The sequence below is a fragment of the Ammospiza nelsoni genome, chromosome Z (assembly GCF_027579445.1).
Source record: "Ammospiza nelsoni isolate bAmmNel1 chromosome Z, bAmmNel1.pri, whole genome shotgun sequence".
Taxonomy (NCBI): Eukaryota; Metazoa; Chordata; class Aves; order Passeriformes; family Passerellidae; genus Ammospiza; species Ammospiza nelsoni.
Window position 1 is genome coordinate 74,584,339 of NC_080669.1, and position 26,483 is coordinate 74,610,821.

Below are 26,483 nucleotides of genomic sequence, written 5' to 3' on the forward strand. Positions count from 1 at the left end.
GTGGTTTTATGACAGTGTCATCTTGAGCAGTTCATGACTGTGTGTCAAGCATTTCTTTCCATATCCAGTACTAGTCCCACATGGGAAAGCTAAAATGTGAGGAAGAAATAGATGATCACACCTGTCTACTGTGTGCAGAAGGAATGAACAGGATATAAAATAAAGTTAATGCAAGCCATTCATCAAAGTTTGATTTGTTGTTCCCAAGTGATGATTTCTTAAATGTGTTTTCCCATAGGGTACACTTGCTGAACGTATTAGAGCAGGAGGAGCAGGAATCCCAGCATTTTACACTAGTACTGGTTATGGGACGCTGGTGCAGGAAGGGGGTGCACCCATCAAGTACAACACAGATGGCACCATTGCCATTGCCAGCCAGCCAAGAGAGGTAAGAGGTCTGATCACCATTAGGAAGCCTTCACCATTGAAAAATTAATTTCTAACATATTTACAAGATAAACAGGTGTTTAAGAAGGAGTTATGAACTTTACTGTATTCATTTAACTGGATGTCTGTGGTACCAGAGACATCAGCTTTGCTTCCATTGCTTACTGCTGTCCTCTGCGATGTGTTAAAGAAGTTTTTACAGTTTTAGAGTGATTTAGCATCAAGACCTGGTCCAAGTGGAAGCCTGCCTTGCTGAGTTACTCTTCATGTGACTGTTTTTTGACCAGGTTTTCTGTGTATTCAAAGTAAGTTCAGAGTAAAACCTGTTCATGGGGCAGGTGCTCCTTAAATACTGCACTATGCAGTAAGCAGCCCTGCAGCTGCACATGGAGCTTCAGCCTTAGAAGAAATGGGGCATTCTCATGTTAAATGGCAAGAGCTCAGTTGACACAAATTTCAGGAAATTAATTTCCCAACATTTGAAATGCAATTTAGTCTCAGTTTTTAAAATTGCAAAGAAGTAAAAAGACTGTGGCTTTCAAGGTAGAAGCAAGGGTTTCATTTTGAAGTTGGATGTAGAATTTGGAGAAGGGATGTCTCAGTGCTATAATGTTTCTTGAAGAAATGGGTGGGGCTAATATTGTGTGTTCCAATTAGGCTGCATACAACATTAAATTTCACCTCAAGAGCTTTTCTGGGGTAAAGGTAATTCCACTTTAACCTGTGGCTTTCATGTATTTTATACATGACTATTTGCAGTATCTATACGTTGTCTTAATATTTTATATTCCCTTAACTTTTTTACAGCATACATCATTATGATGTTTCACCACTTGAAAGAATGTTTTGTTCAATAAACAGCTTATAATTTTAATAACATTTTTCTTATTTTGTTTTGCTTTTGACATTTGTGGGAAAATCTCCCTTACTCAGTCTAATAATGATGGAGTGCTAAAAACATGACTAGTGTGATTTGTTGATTCCATTCTCCGCATCCACTTTGCACAGAAGTATCATTTTATAAAGGCTCATCTTGCCTTTTATGGTATTGGCAAACTGACATCTGATACACTTTCCTCATACTTCCCCTTTCAGCAACTTTAAAAACCTCTCAAGTAATATTTGTGTATATTCTTACCTTCTACATTGTTAAGAGAGGTGGTCGTTCACCTCTCTATATAGGACTGAAAGACTAGCTCTGTCCGTCTTCCATATTTTGGCTTCAGGCATAGTGTCATTCGTTCCAAATATTGATCATTAATACAGGGAAAACCAAATGAAACTCAGCCTGTTAAATGACATGATTTGAGAGGTCTTTCTTGAATTGACTTAATTTTGGATTTGGTGGTGGGCAGTGCTTTTGGCCTTTTTCAATAATTCTGCTTTAGCATTTCAGTTTTTGATTAGCTGGTAGATGTGCAGGACAAAGCATGTCTAATTCCAGTAGATGGAGCAGGAGGAATATGGATTCTCATGATGTTTCCCTGGAGACACTATGATAAAACAAGGGCTTATACCTGTGATAAAACTGGGGTTTCCATGCCTCTCTGTTATCATACAGCTTTTCAGTAAAAACTGTACAGAGTATAAAAAGAAGCTGAAATATAATAGTCTGCAAAATTAACCCCTAAAATAAGTATTACATGTGATATCTGTTGGAAGAAACCTACATCTCAATTTTGGACTTTTCTTTATAGGTGAGGGAGTTTGATGGCCGTCACTTTATTTTAGAGAAATCTATTACAGGAGATTTTGCTCTTGTGAAGGCATGGAAGGCTGATCGTGCAGGAAACATAATTTTCAGGTATGACTTGTTTACTGGTGGGAAAAGATTATTTTACAGTTTAGGTAATGAATGAGAAGGAGAATCCTGTCTCCTGTGTTATGGGAAAATAATGTTTTACTGATTTCATATTCTTTCATGTTGTCTTTCCCTACTGTCAAATTACACTGCTATAAAACACCAAAATGTAATTGCTTTTTCTAATGACTTTTGAGAGTTCAAACATAGCTGTGAAGTAAAGCATTCATAGTTAAAAATGAGGCACAGCAGACCAAAGTCATTATGATGATTGTTTGATTGTTGAGAAACTTAGTGACATTCTCTTTCTTTCAATATTCATGCTAGTTTGGGTCCTTTTTCTTGAGCAATTAAAGGCTTACCCAAGAAGTACAGGTTCATGCACAACAGAAGAGAAGGAAACTGAGTCAGTTTACTGGCCAGTCAGTGATGGGAAACCTGATTCTGTCTAAAGAAAGATGTGTTTAAAGTTTATTTCATCATCACCAGTGGTGTAGGGAAAGGCATCATATGAATTTAAACATCTTTGCAATGAAAAGTTTGATGTTGCACTACTGGGAAGATCTTTTATATGGGTTGCTCTGTTTGTGTTCTGGTTTGGCCTGGACTGAAGCAGGGGAGAGGTTTGCTTATGTTTAATGCCTGGTTTTTATTTGTTTGTCTTATGGCTATCAGATGAAAAGGTGAGTGTTGTAGTTACCATGTGCAGATTATTACAAGCACATGCTGATTGAGAGTCTGTATGGAACAAACAAGGAGTTGGAAAAACAACTGAAAAATATGTGAACAAAATAACACCCATAAAGTAATGCTTTTCTTTATGTGTATATCTATACATATATATTTATATAGCCACATAATTAATACTAAATTAAAATACTTGAAAACTTATAATTAAGTTTTTATTTTGCCCAACACTTGGCATCTTGACTTGCCCATTGGCAAGATAATACGGTTTCTGATTGAAAGCTGAACTTTCTTGTATGTGTACAGATGAATTTGATGGCTGCTAAACTGCTTTCTGTAGGGCCTGGTACATTGAATACAGGAAACTCTCCCCCCTTGGCCTTGTCTTTGATCCTGAGCCACTACTCTGTGTGCTTTTATCCTGTATCTTTCTACTGATGCATACTGATGCATAGTAGATACTTCTCAAAAGTTCTTTCATTCTCCATGGAAAGACTGGTTGTGTTCTCCTTTCCCCCTCTTCTTTATGTTCTCTTGTTCTCTCTCCCTTTCCTTCTTGCTTTTCATTTCAGAAGTCTTCGTTGTCTCCCACATTCACACAATACAGCTGATAACAGATACTACTTCCATCTGGAGTGAAGACCTAAAAATCTTGACTCCTCCCTTCCACTGTAACTAACTGAAGATGGAAACTGATCATCATCTGGTGTTCTATTCCATAGAGAATATTGTTAGCTCAAAGGAATGTGTTTATGATAAGCAGTGACCTATTCTGTTTCTGGATAAGACAAGATTATCTGATAACACAGAACAGAGAAACACAGGGTCATCTTATAACTTGCTGTTTGCTACCACTTTCACAGCAGTGTGGTACTATTCATAGTTGTTTCCTGTGACAGTGTCAAGCCAGTAGCATGGTGTGTCTGCCAAACTGTTAATCGCTGTCAAGCTAAGAGCTTTTATAAATGTAGAGGATGTAAGTGTAAGTGTACTTAAAGTACCCTTACTTGGACCACAGACTGGCATTATTTTTTTTCCTATTCTCATACATTAAGCTATGCTGTTGTCCTGGAATTCAGAATGGCATCAACTTTTTAGAAAGCTGCTTTTAAAACTGTTTGGTTTTTTTCAAAGTTCTACTTCATGGGTCGCAGATCTTTTGTCCCTTACAGCTTGTTGTGGTGGATTTCATTTCAGGCATCTTCATACTGAGTGAACTATTCTGCACCACTGAACAATGGTTAGCTTTTGTCTAAGAAAGATCTTAACCTCTTGAGGCTTTGCTCATTAGGAACAGCATCAGGGAGTACTTCTATGGATAGTCAGAGAATCCCAGAATGGCCTGGTTTGGAAGGGATCTTAAATAGCATCCAGTTCCAGCCTCCAGCTGTGGGCAGGAAGACGGTTCACTTAGTTGGGTTGCTTAGAGGTCCATCCAGCCTGGCTTTGAACACTTCTAGGGATGGGGCATCCACAACTTCTCTGGGCAACCTGTTTCATTTTCTCACCACCCTCAGTAAAGAATTTCTCTCTCATATCAAAACTAAAGCTCCACTCTTTCACCTTGAAGCCATTTTCCCTGTTTTGTTGCTACATGCCCTTGTGAAAAGTCCATCTATGTTGAATACTCCCTTCAGGTACTGGAAGGCTGTAATTTGGTCACCTGAAGCCTTCTCTTTTCCAGGCTTAACAATTCAAATTCTCTCAGCCTTTCCTTGTGTGAGACCTATGGTCATCTTGGTAGCCTCTGGACTGGCTCCAGCCGGTCCCTGTCCCTCCTGTTCAGAGGACCCCAGCTCTGGATGCAGTGCTCCAGGTGGGTCTCAGCAGAGCAGAGCAGAGGGGCAGAATCCCCTCTCTGCCCTGCTGCCCACGGGGCTCTGGGTGCAGCCCAGGACACGTTTGGCTCTCTGTGCTGGGAGTGCCATGGCTGGGCCATGTGCAGCCTCTCACCCACAGCACCCCCAAGCCCTTCTGGGCACGGCTGCTCTGGGGCTGCTCATGCCCAGCCTGGGCTGATAGTGAGGTTGTTCCTACCCAGGTGCAGCACTACCCAGCACCAGCACTTGGCCTTGTTAAACCTCATCAGATTCCAAAGGGCCACTTCTCCAGCTTGTCCAGGTGCCTCTGGATGGTATCTCATTCTTCAGAAGTGTCACCAGCACCACTCAGCTTGGTGTCCTCTGCTAATTTGCTGAGGATGCACTAGATTCTGTGTCATTATTGAAGGTATCAAATAACACTGGTCCCAGTAGAGACCCCTGAGGGACACCACTTGTCACAGATGTCCACTGGGTCTCTGAGCCATTGATCATTAACCTCTGGGTGTGACTGTTGAACCCATTCCTCATCTACCAAACAGTCTATGCAGTCGAATCCATCTTTCTCCAGATTAGATACAATGATGTTGTGGGGCTCTAAAGCCACGTCAAAGGCTTTACAGAAGTGTAGATAAATTACATCTATAACCACTTCCCATTCACTGATGTAGTCACTCCATCATACAAGACCACTACATTGGTTAGGCAGGACTTGGCTAACAGAAGTGAAGTTTTGCTGGCTCTCCTAAATCATCACCCTGTCCTCCCTGCCACTTAGCACCCCTTCTAGGAGTATCCACCATGATCTTCCCGGGCACAGAGGTGAGGCTGAAAGGTCAGTACTTCCTGGGGTCCTCCTTTATATAATTTTTAAAGATGGGAATCATCTTTCCCTCTTTCCAGTCACCTGGTACTTCACCTAACTGCCATGACTTTTCAAATATCATGGAGAGTGATTTGTCTGTCTCCTTTGGCTCCCCTCCCTTTTCACCTGGTCCCATTCTTCTAGTTGTTCTGTCCCCATGTACCTCGGCTTTACAAGCTAATATGTGGCTTGTTGGTGATGAAAATAGACTATTGACAAAGAAGTGGAAATGTTGAAGGGATGATCTGAGTCAGAGCCTCTTCTGTGAGAGTCATGTCAGGTCATCTCTTCATGCTTCAACTGGTTCTGCAATACCTAAATTCAGCTCATACCTGAGGTGTCTCTGCATCTTCATATTGCTGGGTATGTAGTGGATGTAGTTTGTTGGTTTAGTCTGCTATGAGCTAGTTTGCTATCTTTTGCCTCTGGGAGAAAAGATGTCATGCTTTTGGGTGAGCTTAGAAATCCAGTGGAACAATGGAACTTTGTAGACGTTGCTGAATCTAGATGTCCAGAAATTTTTCTTAAAATAAAAATGCAAATTTGTCTAGCTAGTTTTTGAATTTCCTACTGCTAACTCGTTAACATTATTCTGTGTTGGAAAATAAGTGTAGTGTAGTGTAGTGCTTCTGTTTTGTTTTTTTTTCTTCTGGATGCTGTGCTCTTTATATAAGAGCCTTTGATCCCATAAAACTTCTGGATGGTGTGTTCTTTAGAAATAAAGCCTTTGATCCTGTAAAAGATTGCTGCTTCTGAAACAACTTTACCTAACTCAAGAACAGTTCAAATGGCAGAAGCTTTTATAAATTACGTCAGATTAGAGACCATTAGCTCTTCTTAATGTCAAATTAACATTATGAAATGTTTTCTTGTAGTTTTCTCCCTATGTAAAAATAATTTTATATCAGTTTCTTTTACTGGCAAGAGTAGCCCCTACAATCTAGAGAAAGTCTTTGGCTCAGAAAAGTAGTTACCTGGGATGAAATATTGAATTGTTTTGTCATCTTCCTTTCCCCCATCTGTATCCATTTCTTAGCTATTTTAATTCAGGTTTTCTATCTCTGTTTTTCTTCTCATTTGCTACTCTGCCTACTTTAGGGGAGTTTTTCCTGAATCACTACTAACTAGCATTGTTTTTGTCTCTCAGAGGAGAGTATAAATTCACATTGTGGGGTTTTTTCCTTTTGTTTCTTATTGTTACATATTTCTTTTGTTTCTTATTGTTACATACTTCTTTTGGGTGTGTATAGCCACCAAAAAGACCCATGGGCAGAAGATATTCATAGAATCACAGAATCTTGAGTTGGAAGGGACCCACAAGGATCATCAAAGTCCAGCCCCTGGCCCTGCACAGCACCATCCCCAGGAGTCACGTCCTGTGCCTGGGAGTGGTGTCCAAACACTTCTTGAGCTCTGTCAGGCTGGTGCTGTGACCACTGCTCTCTGGGTGAAAAACTTTTTTCAGATGTCCAATTTAAACCTTCCCTAACTCAGCTTCAGGCCATTCCCTCGGCCCTGTCACTGTCACCACAGAGCAGAGATCAGTGCCTGCCCCTCCTTGTCCCCTCACAAGGAAGACGTAGCTGCAGTGAGGTGCCCCCTCAGTCTCCCCCAGGCTGAACAGACCAGGCCCTTCATCATCCTTGTGACCCCCCTTTGCACAATCTCTAACAGTTTAGTAACTGCCCCCATCACTCAGGCTGAGGCTGCCGCAGCGCAGAGCGGGCCAATCCCCTCCCTTGCCCAGCCTGCGATGCTGTGCCTGATGCCCCCAGGACAGGGTTGACCCTTTGTTAGAGGCTTCACAGCTGCTATATATTGCCAATAAAACGGGGTTTGCCCAAGACAGGTGTCTTCGGGTATAGCTGTGATGGTGTCGGTATGTGCGCTGGGATGCCGGTGGTGCCGGGCCTTGGCCGCGTCTCTCGGCGCTGCCCCCGAGCCAGGCGGTGGCAGCAGCGCCCCGAGGCTCGGAGCGGCTGCGGCGCTGGGCACGGTGCTGGCCCCGGGGGAGGCAGGGGAGAGCCCCTGCAGGCTGGACTCCTTCGTCTTAAGAGCTTTTACCCAGCTTAAATGATTCTGTGAGTCTGTGAAACAGGAATGGTCGGGGGGAAAAAATGTTTCTGTGGGAAAGGAGGTTTTGTCTTGTTTTGAAACCTGGTTTCATGGATTTTGAGGAAAAATTTTCAGAAATTCTGCTTTTTAACAGAGAAAAATGCTGTGAAGCTATCAGTGGAACACCATTAAAGCCTTTATAGTATTTCTTAATTATTAAGTGTGCCACGCTGCTTTGTTTGTTTTCTGAAAACACATGGAGTGGCTGACACAGATCACTTGTTTCCCCTGTGCTCCTAGGATCTTGGTACAGTTGCACAGGTATACATGTTAAGTATTGCTTTTATTCTCTAGAGGTTCTTTTTCCTTTATACAGAAATGCTCTGTGGGAGTACTTAGGGTGAATGCCAGAGTCTTAGAGTGAGTGCCAAAACTGACAGAGATTTGGGGTTTTTTATCTTGTTGGGTTTTTTGGTGTTTTTCTTTAATTTTTTTTTTTTTGTGGGTTTTGGGTGGTATTTTTGTTTGTTTGTTGGTTTTTAATTAAGAAAATTGGATTACATTTACTACTGAGTAAAGTGCTATCTGAAATCCTAGTCTGAGTTAGGAAAGCTTGCTTGAGAGATTGTTAGGCCTGGTACTGGTCCCCTGTGGAGATTAATTTCATTCCTTGTGTAGTGAAAAAATGGCATTGTACAAAGTCCAGCTTGCTGCTGCTTTTGGATCCAATAAATAAAGATATCAGTTGACATACCCAATTTCAATTAAACAGTGCGCTGATTTAAAGTCAAAAGAGCTGTAATAAATACTTCCTAATGTAGAAAAATATGATTTCATTTCAGATGCATCTAACACAATTCCTCAATACTTTTTTCTCCCTTACACTTTTTTTATTAGTTTTTCATCTATTTGGCAAAAAGCTTTGTGATGCTTAAAATACAGACATTCCTCTAGTAGCTTATCTCTGAAAAGCCCTTAATTGTGCTATTATGGCCTTAAATATTTATTAATTTTCTTTTTTTTTTTTTGTTTTATTTTTCAGGAAAACTGCAAGAAATTTCAACCAACCTATGTGCAAAGCTGCAAAAACCACTGTAGTGGAGGTAGGGAATTGAAACATAGTAAGCCCTATACTGGTATAGTCAACATACCCCTTTACCTTATAGGGTATTCTGGAGACAGGCTGGGGGGATTTCAAATCAGGGTCATTGGTCTAACCTCTCTCCTTGGATTGCCTTCTCCTGACATTGTGCTCTGCTTTGCTGAGTAATTCTTTGTTGCTGTACAACTGATGCTGAGCAGGACTTTGTGTTTGCTGTGATCAGCCTTTGAAAGGGAAACAAAGAAGAGCCTTCAAATTTGTTAAATAAAGTAATTCATGGATGAAAGAGGAAAAGAGTAGGCTTAGGCTCTGTTTGAGAAGATTCACATAAGACTTTATGCAAAACTTCTTGAAAATATAATCAAGTACATAACAACATAGATTAGGCAAACCACAGAGCTATCACAGTTGTGGTCTCTAAAACGTAATAAATTACATAAATACCAGTCCATAATGAGATACAGACATTTGGCTGTGTCTTGAGAATGAGGATGAACTAGCTGATCTAGAAGTTTCTTCCATTCTTTTTGCCCTTTTTCTTTGTCTGAAATGAGAATATTTAAAAACATGTAGCAGCCTATTCTGAAAAAAATATTGGTGCCTGGAGAGTTGCTAAGGCATAGCAATATGTAAAAGATAGACTGCTCGCTTAGCTTTTTCTTCACTCTCTGTTAAGTTTTTTTATATGCCTAATAAAAGCTAAATGCAGTTTGGCAGTAAGATCAAGACAAACTCTTCTGGACTATTTCTAGAAAATGGTTTATGGAAGAGGCTGTTATTTCTTCAGGGTTTTTTGTTTGTTTTGTTTGGGGGTTGGCTCGGGGTTTTGTCTGTTTGTTTGTTTGTAAGATGTTATTTGGAAAATATATTTGTTATATAAGCATCTCTGGATAGTACATTTGGGAACTTTAGTTATTTCTTTGTGCCTTACAGAACTATCACAAAAAATACCATGACATTTGCCACGACTTACAGTGCCAATACAGCAAAACATTCTCATGTTTTGTTTTAAAGAACGGTTTCAAGTATTTTTCTATCTAAAAATTAAATAAAGAATCTTTTCTTCTAGACACTTGTCCTTTATACCTTGCTCAGTCTGGCATTTAAAGAATTTAAGTAGATCAAAGCCTTCCACCTACATTCCATTTCTTTCTCTCTTTCTGCTCTTCTATCCATGTATGATAGGGTAGAATTTTCTTGTCAGTGAGCAGCTGATGTGACATCGTTCTTGCTGTAATTCCATTTATCAGTTGTTAGTAGATCTGCTGTGAACTGTGTCCACTGTGAGTCTTATTGCATTTTCAATACCATTTAAAAAACTGTCAATCTTTTTGCAAGATGCGTTATTAATATTACTTTGCAATTCTGCTTTTTATGGACAAATTAGATGAAGATACAAAACCACAGATTTAGGACAAATATTTTGAACCATCCTTGACTTAACTTCTAAATGTCACCCTTTCAAAGTGGAATTCAGAATGTTGTGTTTGGGTGTAAGAGTTAAAACCCAGGGAATGAGAAGGAAATGTCTCTGTATGGTGTCTAGTACATCCTCAGCATTGAGCAGTTTAAGTTGTCTTAGCTCATCAATAGGGAACTGAGGCAACTAAAAATTTTAGTTGAAGTTGGTCAGGGCTGAAGATTGAAATTCTCAAACCCACTTACAGGGAGAAGAAAAAGGTTTGTGTGGAGTAGTAATTCAGATACTGTCTTGGCAGGAGGGATTTCCAGATTCTGGTGCTTGTTCCCAGCTCTGTTTCTGTAACTGACTGAACATTTAACTGAATTTAAGCAGACAGTTCTAGTACCTAGGAGTAGAGACTTGAAGCCAATTCTGCTCCTTTTCATCAAAATAGCTGCAGGTCAGGCTTGTCTTCAAAGATAAAGTGATTAATTGGGGTTTTCAGGATTGTTTCCCACTTGCTGAGGTTTACTTTAGTTTCTGATCATTGATACAAATATGGTATGGCATTTGGCATAGTAAGATACTAATGAAATATAAACTGCTGGAAATCCAATCTCAGTGTATCTGTGAACTTGTTGAAAACAGAAAGTTAACTGGAAATAACATTTGTTAACATGTCCTGCAAAGTTAACCTGGGGAGATGTGAAATCTGACATGCATACACAGTGAAGGACTTTTTTTTCTTTACTTAATGCTGTTTTTCTCTAGTTTTAGTCTGTGTGGTGTTTTATACACTCTTATCTGAAGTACAGACAGACACTTAATAATTGTAACAATTCAGAGGCAGACAAATTCTGTCGATGTGAAGGATAAAAGAAAAGGAGATAAGAAATAAAAACCCCCCACTTCTCCGACTCACAGGCTGATAGCTATTGTTTGCTTAAAAATTCTCTTGTATTGTGAGAAGCAAGATTGGCTGCACATAGTGGTGTCTGAAGAAGGAGGAAGTCAGACTGTTACCTGTTATATTTGGGACATGCAGTGAAGAATTACTGATTTTTAAAATGGCAGATAAAACTTTCAGCCTTGTTTATTTTGAATAGGGAAATGGTCAGAAGTAGCCAATCAGTACTCATTTTGGGATCAGAAATACATTGATTGTAAGCTTCTAATTAAATGCAACAAGTGCTTACTGATCTGCACAAATTTTTTTAACTGTTGCATGCATCTCTTTTGTTTATCTAAGTGAGAGGGAGTAGAATCTGCTGTCAAGAAAATAAGGATGGGTTATATGAGGAACAGATAACTGTCTATAAAAATCTAACTGTGTCAAGTCCAGTGGAATTTCTACTTTAATTTGAAGGTGACCCATTATTAAAGGTCAAAAAAAATTCCACTGTATTGCATGATTCCTGTTACTTGGAAGTTAACCTTTGCAGAGACAAATGCTAAATAATGTTGGTAGCATCAGTTATTTTGGCTTTATATATAAAAGTGAAGTGATGCAGGGAGTTCATCGCTTCTCACTTCAGCTTGCAGAACTTGCAGAAGTTAAGCATGCAGCTAGACCTGTAGCTTTGTTTGAACCTGAGCTCTCACACACATGCTCAACCTGAGGCTTTCAGGTTGTTTTTTTCAGAGCTATAAACACTTTCCTGCTCCTGTAACAAAGATGGGAGGGTTGAGAAATTGGCCAATACAAAAGAAACTCAATGGTCAGAAGTTACATACAAGCCACCAGCCCTTGTAAAGACTGATATGAAGAGCATGGCCTGTGAAAAAACTTGAGAGCTTGTGTGATGTTTAAGATGTGGTAGCACTTCCAACCCTGTTTAATGAAGGAAGGTGAAACTGAATTGAGGAGGTGTCACTGCTGTCAGGACCCTCAACAGAGCCATAGAATTTTGTGATGGGAAATGAACTGTGAGGCAGCTTGGAGTTGCAGGAAGGGCTCTTGGATGTGTGCCTAGACTCCTAGGGTTAGGGCTGTGATAACAGAGTGCTTCTTAACATGTGTATCTCCCTGTAGAGACGCCTCTGACCAGAACCTCACTGGGACTTTGGTAATGACACCTCTTTTTTTAGGGAATTGGGGCTACCCAAGTCACAGTAGAAAGCATGGTGTGACCTTGCCAGATGTGGTGTCATGATAACGTGGGAAAGGGTGATACAGGCTTGGGCTCCTGCTTTCTGCCACAGAAAAGAGTACATAAATGTCTGTAACTGTCCCAAATGACCCCAAGCTCTATCTGTTTTCTTTTTATTCTCTGCTGTGATATCTACTGAATATTTTTCACTGGTGAAGTGATTTGAGAGCTCAGCCACTGCCACCATGAAAGTCTTTGGTAGTGGTAATGGTCAATATGTTTAGAAATATTTATTGACTGACTGTTTGAATATCCAGTTTGAATAATTTTCTTGTTCAGATCACAGAGGATGGCTAAATATATCTCCTTGGGTAAATAACATTTACACCTCAAATAATATCAAGGGAAAAGAGAGTGTACTTTCTCATAAAAATGCATTAAATAAAAATCATTAGGCCCTGCATTTTATCTCTGGTTGCCTAGTAACCACACAGCCACATCAGTGAGCACCATTTTCTCAGGTACAATGAACTGCATGGCACTAAGGGACAGAATCAGACTGAAATAAGCTATTTGTATCATGTTATCTGTGCTAAATCATGGCATTTGGTTTTATTGAGGAAACTTGAAATGAACCTTTTTTTGTGTGTATGTCTATACCTCCAAATGCTTGTAACAATGGCAAAACTTTCCTCACATGCACAGCTCTTTTCTGAAAAACTCTTCAAGATTTTTACGCAGTGACAGTTTACTATGAAAAACCTGTAAGTACCACTTTAAAGTGAAACAGTAATCTAATAGAAACTTTTTGTTACCTGGATGCTCTAGCCATGGAACTCAAAAGTGAAGCCTGGTAGGGGACGGCTTTGGGACGGGCACAGAGTGCCCTCACACACTTTACATTAGTGTGTGTTTCTGTGAAACCACAGTTCAGAATAGACATAGAATAGAATTAAATAGAAATAAATAGACACAGATGTAGAATTAAAGTTCTGTTCAAATGCTGTAGCCACTGAACTTTTGTGTTGCTATAGCTTTTGTTGATATTATTTAACTGCTCAATGATGAGTCTGTGGGTGTTTAGGCAATGGTTGTGAGGGAGGGTCCCATGGATGTGCAGTGGGAGAGAGGCTTTTTTTGAGAATCCCATTTGTCACAGGATGGACGCTGAACTTCTTAGTCCTGCCACATTACCAGCTGCTTTTAGTGACAGTAGAATTCTAGTTGCCATAATATGCTCCTATAATACATTATATATATAAGTGTGTGCATGCATATATATGTGTGTGTGTATATATAAAATAAATATATAAAGCTTTTTATCTTGAATATGTAGGTAGGTAGTCGGGGCTTTTGACTGCATAAGTGTATTTACATGCCTAGGCCTTGGCTAAATCCTGAGTCAGGGATGCCTGTGGGTCTAAATTTAGATAACCCAAATATAATGTATAGACATTACAATAACCTTTCCCAGAGGAATCTTAGTTGAAAGATTTGAGTGGACATTTGTGGGAGAGCAACTTTGAAATACAGGCTCATGATTCTTCTAAAGTGTAGAAGGGAAAATAGCAAAATATCAGGAATGTCTCTTGGGAAGACTGATTTCATAGACTTGGATTGATGAAACCTTCTGGGAGGTATAGCAAAGAAGAAATGAAGTTAGGGAAGGACTGTGTTAATGAGTTTGAGAATAAAATTTTCCAATGTGGAGGAAGTATTGGAAGAGCAGTAGGAGTTTGACCTTGATCACAGTCATTGTAATCTCAAACACAGAAAAGAAACATGATAGAAAGTGAGATCCAAGCTCAGATGTCTGAGACTAAGCATTACAAAGCCAAAGCAAACCAAAAAGCTTAAGCTTCTAAGAAATATCCAGCCCAATACAAAATAAAGAATACTTGAAAGTAGCAAGAAATCTTTTTAAGAATACATACATAGTTGACTGGGAGACCAAGAATACTTCATTCACCATTCAGTGAAGGGACTAAAATTATCTGTGCAGGTTACAATGAAGGCTGAAGAGCTTAATGCCGTTTCTCCTACAGTTCTGAGCAATGTTAACAACCAGTTTGGCAGCCATAACGATGCCAGTCATGGAAAGTTAAAGAGCAAATCAGAAAAGGATTGGAGTTGAAATTCAGGGACCACCAGTATTGTTTTGGAAAATCAGCTCCTAGAAACATTTACACACCATTGCCTCAACAATTTTAGTTTCCCAAAAAGAATCCTGCTCCCAGACTTGAGTACTCTTCTGTTGCTTTTATTTCTCTTCAATGTATTTTGTTCCTTGCTTCTGTGTGTGCATGTGCTTATTAAAAACAGAACAGAACAACAAAACATTTGTACAGCTGTGGCACAGACCCTTTTTGAATTATTAGAAAAGTACTGGAATATAAGTAGTACTGGGCTAGAAGGTAGTTCATATGGTAGTTCTTGTCACATTTAGCTAACATGTTTCTGATTCATGATGTGATTATTGGAGTGTCTTCTGCCAGGCCAGGAGTTTGACTTGATGATCCTAATGGGTGCTTTCCAACACAGCATATTGTATTCTGTGACTGTTCTATGATTTCATGGGAATAAACTCCTTTGAGATTTAATTTTGCAATGTGGGGTTTGTGGATGTTTTTTGTTTGGATGGAGTTTTATGTTGGTTTTTTAGCTGTTGTTCTTTTATTTCCTGGTTGTTGAGTTTTTTTTTTTTCCTACAATTGCTTTTCTTTTATATATAACATCTAATTAAATGGCTTCAGATTTGGCACTTTGTTGCTCAGGTAGTGAATATTAAGTAGTTAAAATTCATAGCAGATCAAATTGTTGCTGACTGCTGTTCAGGTAATTTTACCTCTTTATAATACATTGCTGGAAGATTTGAATTTGTTTTTTTTCTTTTATCTGTCTCTTATATTTTATTCCTTTTTAAATTATACTTTTTTGAATGTGTATCATGAGTTTTCTCAGCATTCAGCTTCATAAGTTCATTGCAGATGTGAATGTATTCTTCAATGAAAAAAATCCTTTTATCCTTGTCACATATGTTAAGAACAAATATGACATTCAATAAGAACAAGAAAAAGGAAGCTCGCAGTTGATCAGTAGATACTTCCTGGCAATCTGCAGTAAGTGTGCGGGAGAAACTGATGGAAAGCCTCTGTTTGCTTCTAAAGCTAAATTTAGAGGGTTTTTCATAACATTTTATAGAAAGCCTCATAGACTGTGCATTTGAAGTATATTTCACTAACAGTACTCGTGTCTTCTATCATGAAAATTTGAAAATTAAATTTAAAATGCTCTAAATTTTCAGCTCTGCTTTGTGTATAAGATATGTGAATCAATCAATGACTTAACTGTCATTGCATTTAAAATCATGTGTTATTATAGGACTGAAAATGCGGGAGAGTTCTACGCATGATTCAAGGAATTTACAGGCATCTATCCTGGTGTCTTACAGCATTAATTTATTTTCTGTGCTATTAACATCTCTGATGAAGATTTCTAGCGTAGAATGAGAAAGATTTAACATCCAAACTGAAAATCTTCCAAAAAATTGCATTCTGACATGAAGCAAATGTGTCTTTTCAGGTGATCAACATAGGAGATTTGAAAAGCTGCAGCCTCATAACTATTGCTGGAGTGAAAATTTTTGAGTAATTGAATCAGTAGATCAGATGTTAGCAGCATCCTTTTAGCTCTTGCAGAATCCATCCCCTGCAAATGCTATGGAATTACTCAGTAAAAAAGTGAATATTTAAAGAGAAGTAATGGGTTGCGATATGAAGACTGGCTTGACTTAAATCATACTGATTTTTCTGCATGACAATGGTAAAATAATGACTGCAGGTGATGGTAAACAAATGAACAAGGACAACAGAATAGTTTTCCTTTTCTGTGTCCTAAACAGTTTCCTAGTTTTCCTGTCTTTTCTTTTTAGTTTCCTCCCCAAAATATTATTAAGTTCTGTTATAGAGAACTTGCATTCAAGGTGTCTGGTGTGTAGAAATGCACTCCCATTTATATTCCCATGAATATAAACTAAGATCCTTAGTTTGCAACTTCTGATTCATCTGGAGTGAGCAATAACTAAACAAATCTTAAAGCAACTCCATGTTTGAACAGGTGTGTTCCTGGATTTCATTACAGAGAAACAAGCATACTCCTCCTTTTCGTTAATCTTTGGAATAAGTCAAGTGTATTTTATCAGTCTTCTTGTTGCTGAAGGAAGTGGAGAAAGGCAAAGAGTTGTGGATTTGATCCCCATATGGGCCATTCACTTAAGAGTTTCATTCCATGATTCCTGTGGGTCCCTTCTGACTCAAGTGATTCTGTGAAATAATCCCAATTAGAATGGGGAAGGTATGTATTCAGTTGGCTCTATAAGCAGTGGGATAAGGGGCACTTGTGCTCAAGACAATTTTTCACCATTTCTAGTGAAATTTGAATTTTCTTGTAAGGCTATGATAAGCAAAAAATTCCATTTTTGTAGTTTAAAGGACTGATTTAAATGTTTCTGCCAGCTTCAAATAATAAAAAAGTGCTTTTATAAATACTTTATTCTTAGGGCTTTTTTAATTTCCATATGTGTCTATTGCTCTCTTTTCCAGGCACCTTTTAGGAAGGATAACAATTAAGTGCAAGAAAACTTTAATTCTTCTTAGAATATGTTACTGACATTCTCTTTATATCCATATTTCTGTGGTCTGTTGAAAGTGTCTAAGCCACATCAATTGTTTTCTTTCTTTCAAACTTTTCCCTTGAAAGGTACCCTGACTAATTTCTTCCTCAAAACTATGGAGAAGTTTATCTTCAATATTTTGGGAGGTTGGGATATCTGCTGTCATTCTGAAGGTGGAATGGACCACACTAATTCCTTTTTGAGAAACAAAGCAGTAGCATGTCAAGTAGCTTCCAGAACTCTTTGAAAATCACCACTGTCTCTAATGAACATCTGAAAGTAGGAGAACTTATAGATGCATGCATAGAACATGCCTTTTTTGGATGAAGATACCTTTTTGTTACTTTTACTGAAATACCTGCAGGGCTTCTTTTTCTTACCGGAGAGAAGCAGCAACAGAATTAGCTACAAATCAGCTGCTAATGCATTGTTTTATGTTGGTATTACGTTGCTGTGTATCTCCTGCTGAGCATGCTCTGGTCTGATCCTTAGTTAGAGATATTCCTTGAATCTGAGTGGGGTTTGATTGTGCTTAAATAGATTTTAAAGTACAAAACCCACCTTTGATAGTGCAATGAAATCTCTGGGTTTTTTCTTAATTTTATTTTGCTTTTCTACTTCTCACTTCAGTATTTAAATTCCACTTAGTTTACTTTTGAAAGTAAAGCTGAAATCTATCTCCTGACCTTTAAGTTACATTTCTTGGAATGTGTAGGATATGAGAGCTCTTCTTGTCTCTTTTCATTTGCAATTCTCAGATGTGAGTAAGAAAATCTTTTGTTGTGATTATGGTTGGGATTTTTTGGGAGTTCAATTATTACAGGTAAAATGTGATTAATTTTAATAAAAAAGTAATTTATTTATTTTTGCCTTCTAATAAGTTCAAAGGATTAATTTTAATAAAAAAGTAATTTATTTATTTTTGCCTTCTAATAAGTTCAAAGGATTAATTTTAATAAAAAAGTAATTTATTTATTTTTGCCTTCTAATAAGTTCAAAGGCTGTCAATCTAAAGCAATTTGAAAATAAGTAACAAAGTACAGCAATAATGTATTTAAAGCAACATATGTTTTGTTTGCAGAAATAGCAAATTATATTCCAGTACAGTTACTGTTGTTAGAAGCTTTTGTGTTCTGGAGTGGAAGTATTTGGGATGAGGTCAGTCCCCTTATTCAGCTGAGTATGGCTTAAATAGGTTCTTCTGCTATTGATTGGCCCTTAGCAAATGAAGACCATATTCACAAATTGTGGGAGTTTTGTTTGTTGCCTTCTGGCTCTTCTCCCGTTATTTAATTCTATGATTGAAAAATAATTACATAATACATAATCTAAAAAAACAGTTTTCCAAAATTTCTATCTCCAGATGTGAGATGATTTTGTATATATTCCACATGGATGGTTATGTTTTATTTTGTGTTAAGAACCTAGGTATTGAATACAAATTGAGTGCTTTATCACCTCATTTCATCAAGAAAGGAAAAGTCACAAAATGTGATCACAGCCAGCAGGAGGTTACTGATGACTTATATCAGAGCAACCACAGCGTTTCAGAAAGAATCATTCCCTAGGTGTACCTGCTGTAGGAGCCTGGTTTGGTTGGTAATGCTGGGCCTGCTGGACTGCTGGATCTTAAAGTAATCTCTCATGCTTTCAATTCAGGTAATTTTACCATAAAATAATAGACTAAAATGCAAATGAGTGAATTTAAGGAGGTAAGAAAACAGCTATCTTCATTTTGACTTTTTAGTGGATACAGAATTATATAGACATTAGTGCAAGTCATCAAACAAACAAGCCCATCAATTTAATGGAAGAATTTTTTTGAGAAATGTCAGTTTCTTCAGACTTTGAACATGTTCTTGAAAGTTAAGACTATTGTGTATCCTTTTTGTGCTAATATGTCACTAGCTCATAAATTTCCGAAGTGTAGTGCTATGTGTGTGGGAGACCCTCTTCAGAGACTTGTGGCTAAATTTTTCTTATTCTTTCATGCATGCGCACAGCTTTACAAGTACATGATAATCAAGTGCAGATAATTTACAAGTGCAGATAATCAAGTGTGCTTCCTCTTTTCTTTGTGGTATATGTCCTGGAGTTGCTGTGTGTGAGGATCTAGAGCTGGTTATTTACTGCTGTCTGTTTTCTTTGCTGTCAGCAGTACAGCATGGAGGAAGATGTCAAATGCGTGCAATGGGAAGGGGCCCTTGAAGAAAACAGGGAGCAGGTGCAGAGAAGTGTGAGAGGAGCTTAAGCCTGAGGCAACTACAAGTATAGGCGGTAATTGAGGAGATTTAGAGCAGAGAAAACAAATGTGAATTGAGTATATTCTAGGAGGGTCTCCTGATTTAGGAGGATCTGTAGCCACATGACGAAAATGTAGGAGATTTATGTCGGTTTTGCTTTCCTAATCATCAGATACAACACACTGGCTACAGATCTCACTGTTTTTCTCTGTGGTGTTTACAGAGGATAACACTCTACTAGAAAGAAGGAAAACATAAAGGTGCATAAGATCTTCAACAACATGAAACAGACAAATAAAGAACTGCTGTGTGCTATTTCTGTATGGCACAGAGAAGGGAGCACACAGTGAAATTACAATAGGTAATAAGAAATGTTTTACATAATAGTTAAATTTAAGAAATGCATCAATAGAGTCTCTTGGGTTTCATGAAAACAATTAGTTCCTGGCTCATCAGAAGCTATGAAGAAGGTGATGTATGTCCAGCCTCTGGCTGAGGACATCCTGCGGTTGACACATTGCTGGCAGCTGGGAGAATATAACCAGAAGTACCGCGCTGCCTTTTAAGATCCTGTTGCTAAGAAGGACTATTTGGCTAAGCAGACCTTCAGTGTGCATCTTTAGTGAGACCCAGACCAGGCTCATTGTGTGAAAGATTCTCTGACAAATATGAACTTTACAGGTTTTTACTGTTCCCTGTCCTTCAGTAAGCTCATGAAAACGTCTGTTTGAAGTCTAATATGACCATAATGTGGTAATTGTTGATCAAAATGTTGATCAACTATTTGGTGGTTGCTTGATTTTAAAGTTATAAAAGTCTCTTTTTCAGTAGGGATATTGACTGGCTAGCATTCCATTACTGTAGGATTTTGACAGTTGAAATTTCACGGTCTGTCTGATCTTGCAAAAGGAAAGAATTCGACTCAGAAGATCATCTGTTTCATCTGCCTGCTTGTAGAACTCTGTAGTAACCTGCTTTGCTTTTTTCTGTAGGTAAGAAAGTTTGTATAGTGTGGTCTTAATTTCGAGTGGACTGTCTTCAGAGTATATTTCACAGTTTTAAAATATCAAAGCTATTTGTGAAATTCAGTCTAAACAATTAATATTAACTTTTTCCCCTATTGTTTGTCATTAACCATCATGAATGGTTGGTTGATCACAGTTTCTGTGATCTTGAATGCAGACACATAAAATTTATTCTTATAGCTCTTATTATGTATTTTAATTTTTTTTTAATTTTAAGATTTTATAAATGTTACAAAGAATTTTTGACATCTTGACTCTTCCAGTAGTGAACTGATGATGTGTACTGATGAGTTTGTCTTGAGCATCTAAGTGGCTAAATTTTATTTCATTCCTCTTGTTATTTTGGACATTTAACCAACTGTAATGATTTGTTTTACTAATGTTCTGCTAGGAATGATTATTATTTCAGTTTGAAGAACTGAAATGAACTAGGATAATTGGGGTAGTGATAGAGAGATTTAATAAAGTTAGTATAAAAATAAGCTACTTAAAAATGCATAGGTTTGTTAGGCTGTGATTCTCTCCCCATCTCTTTTTTTCTTTCATGCACACATGTTTTTGATTTTTTTTCTGTAATAAGGAATTAAATTGCAGTTTTTGGTTATAGCTTAGTTTTAGGAAAACAGATTTAAAAATAAGCCAGCCGAAAATATTTAACATATCATAAAGTACATAATTGGGCTGCAGAAATAGATAAAAGGAACATACTAGAAACAAAGGCTTTTTTTATTTTTGAGTGTTTTGGCATAATAGTTTGTCATTGTTATTTCCTTATCAACTTTTGGTAAGGAACCATAGTTTTTATTTTTCTTACTTTATTTACTTTTCTTACTTCCATATCTATCAAGGTTCCCTTTTTCTTTTTGTGAGCCTTCAGAAATTCTGGAATAAAACTAGAAGAATAGCTGAATTTCTGTAAGGAAAAGGAATTAAAATTGCTTTACAAGAGAAAAGTATATGTAAATTACAGAAGGAAGTGATATTGTGAAGCAAAGGACCACTGCCTCTGAATGCTGATACAAAAAGGAAGGCAGAAGGCTCTTGTGAATCATAGTGGAAAACAGCTTTTATGTTCTGGGTGTACTTACAGATAAATCAGTGTTTAGGAAGGACTGAATTCATTCATCCTCCTTCCACTGTCAGCAATCAGAGAAGATTTGCAAGAACACTATGCCCAGGAAGAAATCTCCAGTACTGTGAAACTCTTCAAACAATGAAAGGATTTTTGAATCAGGCATCAGAGCCTTCCCAGGAGAGGGAAGTCAGACCTCATGGTCTCTCGTAGTTCCTTTTTACAAAATGTTTACAAAGATGTAAACATTTTTTGTCTTTTTGTTCATTGATGAAATGAAGATTTAAGATGAACACATGTGATCAAGGCCATCTAAAAGGTACCAGAGGATTTTGATTTTCTAATTACAAAGAGTACAGGAGGTGGTCTGCCCTGATTAGTTCCCTCTCTGTGCTTTGCCAGAGTTGGTGTCTCTTGGGTGGGATGACACATAATGATTTTTGATGTTTACAAAGATTCTTCTGTATGTTACAAAATAAAGCCTGAGGCAGGGTGAGTACAGAGAAGAAAGAACAGAAGCATATGTATGATGAGAGCAGAGCAGGAGAAAAACTCACACGCATCCTTTGAATTATTAATATGGATGTGCTCCTGCCTTTCTCTTTGAGGCTTCATCTACAGAGGTGTTACAGAGCCGACTCATAAAGGAACATGAAACCTGAAAGAGAAGTGAATACGCCCAGTGATGGTCCTTCCTATTGAATTTGCCGTATCATTCTTCTCTAGGAGGTTACTGGGGCAATGCCTTGCAGTGGCCAGAGGCACTGGGGTGCTGATTCCCATAGCCATCAGATATCCTGGTGTCACTTCAGCTGGCTCAGCTTCATCTCTGGCTGTGCTGATGGCAGGCAGCCCATCTATGGTGCCTCATCATTCGGTTCCCTGGGAGAGAGAGCTGGAGCACTCAGATGGCGTTTGTACTTCCTCTGCTTGAATTCTCCCTTTCCCGTGTAACGTGCTGATTATTTCACTTGCAGAACTGGAAGACAGTTAATTTTTCATATATTACATGCAAATTCTTAATCCCTTTTCAAAATTCCTCTTTACTACTGTGGAGGTATTTGAACATATTTAATTTTAGTTACATTTGATGCTTATTCCACATAGTGGTAGAACATGGAAAGGTGTTCCAGTTGTCAGTGATCCTTAGGCTTACCTGAAATCCCTAGGACAAAATACAGTTTGCAGTGTTGTGTTCATTTAGGATAATGTTTGGAAATAATAGAGGAAAAGCTATCAGGCTGACTGATGTGTCCCAAGAGACAAAATACAAACCAATTAGCAGAATGGCGTGACTGATAACAAAATCCAATAATTTATTGTTGATGAATAATTTATTCGGTGTATTCTATGGGGGGAGAAATTCAGTGTGTCAAGTTTTCTGACAGTATAATTCTGTTTGAGTTAGTTGAATTGTGCCAAGATTTTGGATTTTTAATCTCAGCTGCTGCAGCAAATAAATGTAGTTATTCTGTGAGAAAGTTCAAATCAGAGCGATTAGTATTCCCTAGGCCTAGTTTTCCATCTGATAAGTGAAGATAAATGTAATTAGAAACGGTGAATTTTGGAATTCTGCTGGTAGCAGATCATCTGCTTGCCTATTGCTTCATTGGAAAGTCTTGTTTCCTGCTTCTCCTGTCTTCTGAGGATGATCTGACAGTAGTCACTACACTAAAAGTGCAATGTGCTTCAGCTGTGTGCTTCAGGATTTTTTAATTTTCCCCTGTGTTTGACGTGGTCTCCATATTAATCTTAAAATGAGCGTATAAAATTAGAAACTTCAAGTGAGATGGATGAAACTTTAGCATTTTTTCATGAATACCCAAATCAGAATTTTCAAGATACTGATTTGATTGGCTCTCCTTATCTTGTGGGTAATGGCTTTCTGGATGTGGGCTCTATTCTCCTTGAGCACTGAGGCTTGTGTTGCTGTAGCTGTTGTTGCCTTTTGCTTAGAATGTTTGCCTTGCAGATTTCACAGCACATCCTTTCTGTCTCTTTAACCAGGGGTTTTTTTGGGGATCATCTGAACCTGATTTTGTGATCATTAGTTTTTAATTTTTCTTTTCCCTCTCCTGCTTTTAGGGTGGGTTGTTTGGTTTCTTTGTTTGTTTATTGTCACATTTCAAGGCGCAGTAGGAAGGTAATTTTCTATCAGACGTACTATAGATTTTAATATTGATCATATGGTCCAGTAGGTTGTCAAATTGAGTTTTAAACTCTTTAATGTTGCTTCACTGGTGACAGCTGTTCAGAGATTTACCCTTACCATATCCCTGGTCTTGTTTTGGAGTTACTAAGCTTTGGGCATTCCTAAGAGTTTAATGAATCTCTGGTGATACAGCAGTTTGGAAATTGTCTTTTGATCTTTGAGTACGTTGTTATGTCCTTTGTAGTAGATTGTTGTATGTTATCTTTGACTGTTGCTCTAACATTACATGTTTTCTCTGTGGCTGATGCAAATGCAAACAATGCTAACATTAGAGTCTGTTGTGTGGCAGAGTGAAATGTGCTCTGTGTACCTCAGACTTGTTAGGGAAAGCACCAGCCATGGCTGAGAGTCTTAGCTGCAAATATCTGTCCATAGTAGCTAGCGTCTCTTACTCGATCACCCCCAATTCAGGCCTAGAAGGAAGGAAAACCCCTATTATCTGGGCTGCTCCTGATAGGTGACATTTCAAATCTACTACAGGTGATGAGTGTCATTTTGTGCTTAATCTCTGTTTCAACTAACTATAAAGACTTCTAGATCTTCATCTTTTGTCTTCTTTCTTGCCACCCATTATTACAGTTCAAATGTTTTGTATTTTAGTTTTGAGTACACTATGGAACACTTTTGTTTCATCTTCTGTGTTTATATCCTCTAAATTAATACTTCTGCCTTATATTTATGTATTTTGTTAGTAGCATATTGTTCTTTGTTTGGGCAGAAATTTTTTGTAGTTACAAACAACTCTGATGTAACTGATATACACAGTATTATTTCTTCAAGTTGGCCATACAAATGGGCTGGTAAAATTATAAATTACTTTCAATTTTTTGTAAAGAAATATACTTTGAAAGAAGAGAGCAGATAAGCAGATAAGTTAATCTGTTTTAAAGACTATATATTTTGTCCCATTCATTAGTTTTCTTGACATCATTTGCTGTAAATTTAATGTTTCATTTCAAAACTTCATTGGTATTAAAACCTCTCATTGAATAATTTTTTCTAAATCTTTTCCCTTTTCTTTTTTACTCTGTAGGTAGAAGAAATTGTTGATATAGGAGCATTTGCCCCAGAAGACATTCATGTTCCCAAAATCTATGTTGATCGTCTGTTACAAGGAGAGAAGTTTGAGAAGAGAATTGAAGTAAGTAGCTCAGCTTCTCAGTCACAACATATTTCAGCTTGGAGTGTATTTAAAATTTACGTGGTGTTTAGTCTAGCCACCAAGTCTTAACACTGAGAAAATAGTGTGAGAAAGACCCATAAAGTTTTGCTAAAAACTGGAGCTTAGATAGGTACTTAAGTAGTTAGGTGGGGGCCCGAGGATTGAGCCTTCTTTCTTTCACTACATACTGTCTGGTTCAGTTCCTGAATAATTTAGGGCAGCTGCTGTAGCCCTGGATGACTTTACTGCAGTTGAAAATCTAGTGGAAAATGCTACTAAATTCTCCTTCCCTCTCAGTTCACCTGCTGTAGATATGACAAGGGGAACACCTAGACAAGGATCTGACTTTCTTTTCCACTGGACAGCTTTTGATGTGGGCATGTAGGGCCAGCCTCAGTCCCTTCTGTGCTGTACATTGAATTATATTATGTTGCAAAGGTCTTGCAAACCTTTGTTCCCTTTTCTTTTATCAGGGACTTTTCTAACTGGTGGCCTTTCTGGTCTGAATAAAAGATGTCAATAGCTATTAACATTGCTGCAATAATACTCCACCACTGAAAACACCCAATAAAATTATGATTATGTAATTGTTCTTTGTTGTTTCTATGACTTTGTCACACTCAGGCTATGTCCCTATATTCATTTTGGTGATGTGACAATCCTTTTAATGTGCAGCTGAAAATTCTGTATTTCTTCTGTGTCTCTGTAGTCTGGAGGTGGGAATTGTTCATCAAATAAGCTGGTAGAAGGGAAGATATATGACACAAGGAGAAAAAATCTGTGGGAAAAAAGTGCAGAAATGGATTTTAATAATTAAACTTCTGTTATTAAAATCAAAGCACAAGTCCCAGGAAGTCGTACAAGGCCTTTTCTCTGAGCATTCTCTTTTGTGAATACTAAGGTTAAGAAGCTCTTTTTTTAATTTCGTCTGTTCATTCTGCAAAAGCATCTTGCATGTTGTTGAGTAATTGACTGCAAACAGATGTGTCAAACCTTTTTTTTCCCCTCTGGTTGTGTTGGGTCAGATTACAATTAATGGCCTGTTTTCTTCTTCTGAATGGCTGCATTATCTCCCAGAAAAGCTTTTTACCTTTTATGACAGAAATAATTTTTCATTTATTAAACTTTGCTTCTGCTGCATCTTGGCTGCGTAAGTGAATATCTATTTAGTCAATACCTACTGAATACCTGGTGAATACCTACCTCATCATCTGCCCCCTTCCCTATATGCTTCAGGAAAAAACGGGGGCAGGGGTAAGGGAGAAAGCTACTATAAACTGCCAAGCAAAATTGTAACAGAGATTAATTTTGATTATGCAGTTTTGTAATTCTGGCAGCTCTTGCTTTTATAGGAAGGAAATGGCAGATTTATTTACTCTTCTGTTAAATTTTATAAATCAGCTGGCTGTACGCAGAAAAGCAGTGGGTATGGTAAGTGGTGAGAGAAGATGAAGAATGTAAGAAATAAAGAAATAAAGAGAAGCTAGTCTGTCATAATTCTTACTGGCTTTAAATAGCAGTTCCTGCCTAATATAGCTTAAAAGTGGTTTCTCTAGCACCAGCTATAATTTCTATCCAGCCTTCTCTTTGCTGTATAGAAACCCTCTGTAATTGTTCCTACTTTATCAATCCACAAACTAAGCAATTCTAGGGAAAATAGCCAAGGCATGAAAAGGAAGGTGATGGGAAATTCAAAAGGATTTATATTGACTGTTTCTGACTGCCTAAGGAGAAAGTGACTCTGCAAAAATTCTTTTGTGGTGATGAAAGGTAACAGGATAATTTTTTTCTGATGTGTTAATTGTAGCCTGAAGTAGGAGAAGATAGGAAGACATATGGGGGTGCAGGACATGATGATTCCCAGATGAATTTTACATGCATTGGAGAG

The 26,483-nt window shown here is 37.9% G+C and overlaps 1 protein-coding gene across 1 annotated transcript in view; it reads left to right on the forward strand.

Moving 5' to 3' along the window:
- The window catches only part of OXCT1 (3-oxoacid CoA-transferase 1), an 86,109-nt gene that overhangs the window by 21,174 nt on the left and 38,452 nt on the right, over nucleotides 1-26,483 (forward strand). The window contains exons 5-8 of the mRNA XM_059492599.1: nucleotides 239-388; nucleotides 2,085-2,191; nucleotides 8,658-8,718; nucleotides 24,467-24,574. Of these exons, the coding sequence (XP_059348582.1) occupies nucleotides 239-388; nucleotides 2,085-2,191; nucleotides 8,658-8,718; nucleotides 24,467-24,574 (426 nt within the window). The remainder of the gene's footprint in view (nucleotides 1-238; nucleotides 389-2,084; nucleotides 2,192-8,657; nucleotides 8,719-24,466; nucleotides 24,575-26,483) is intronic.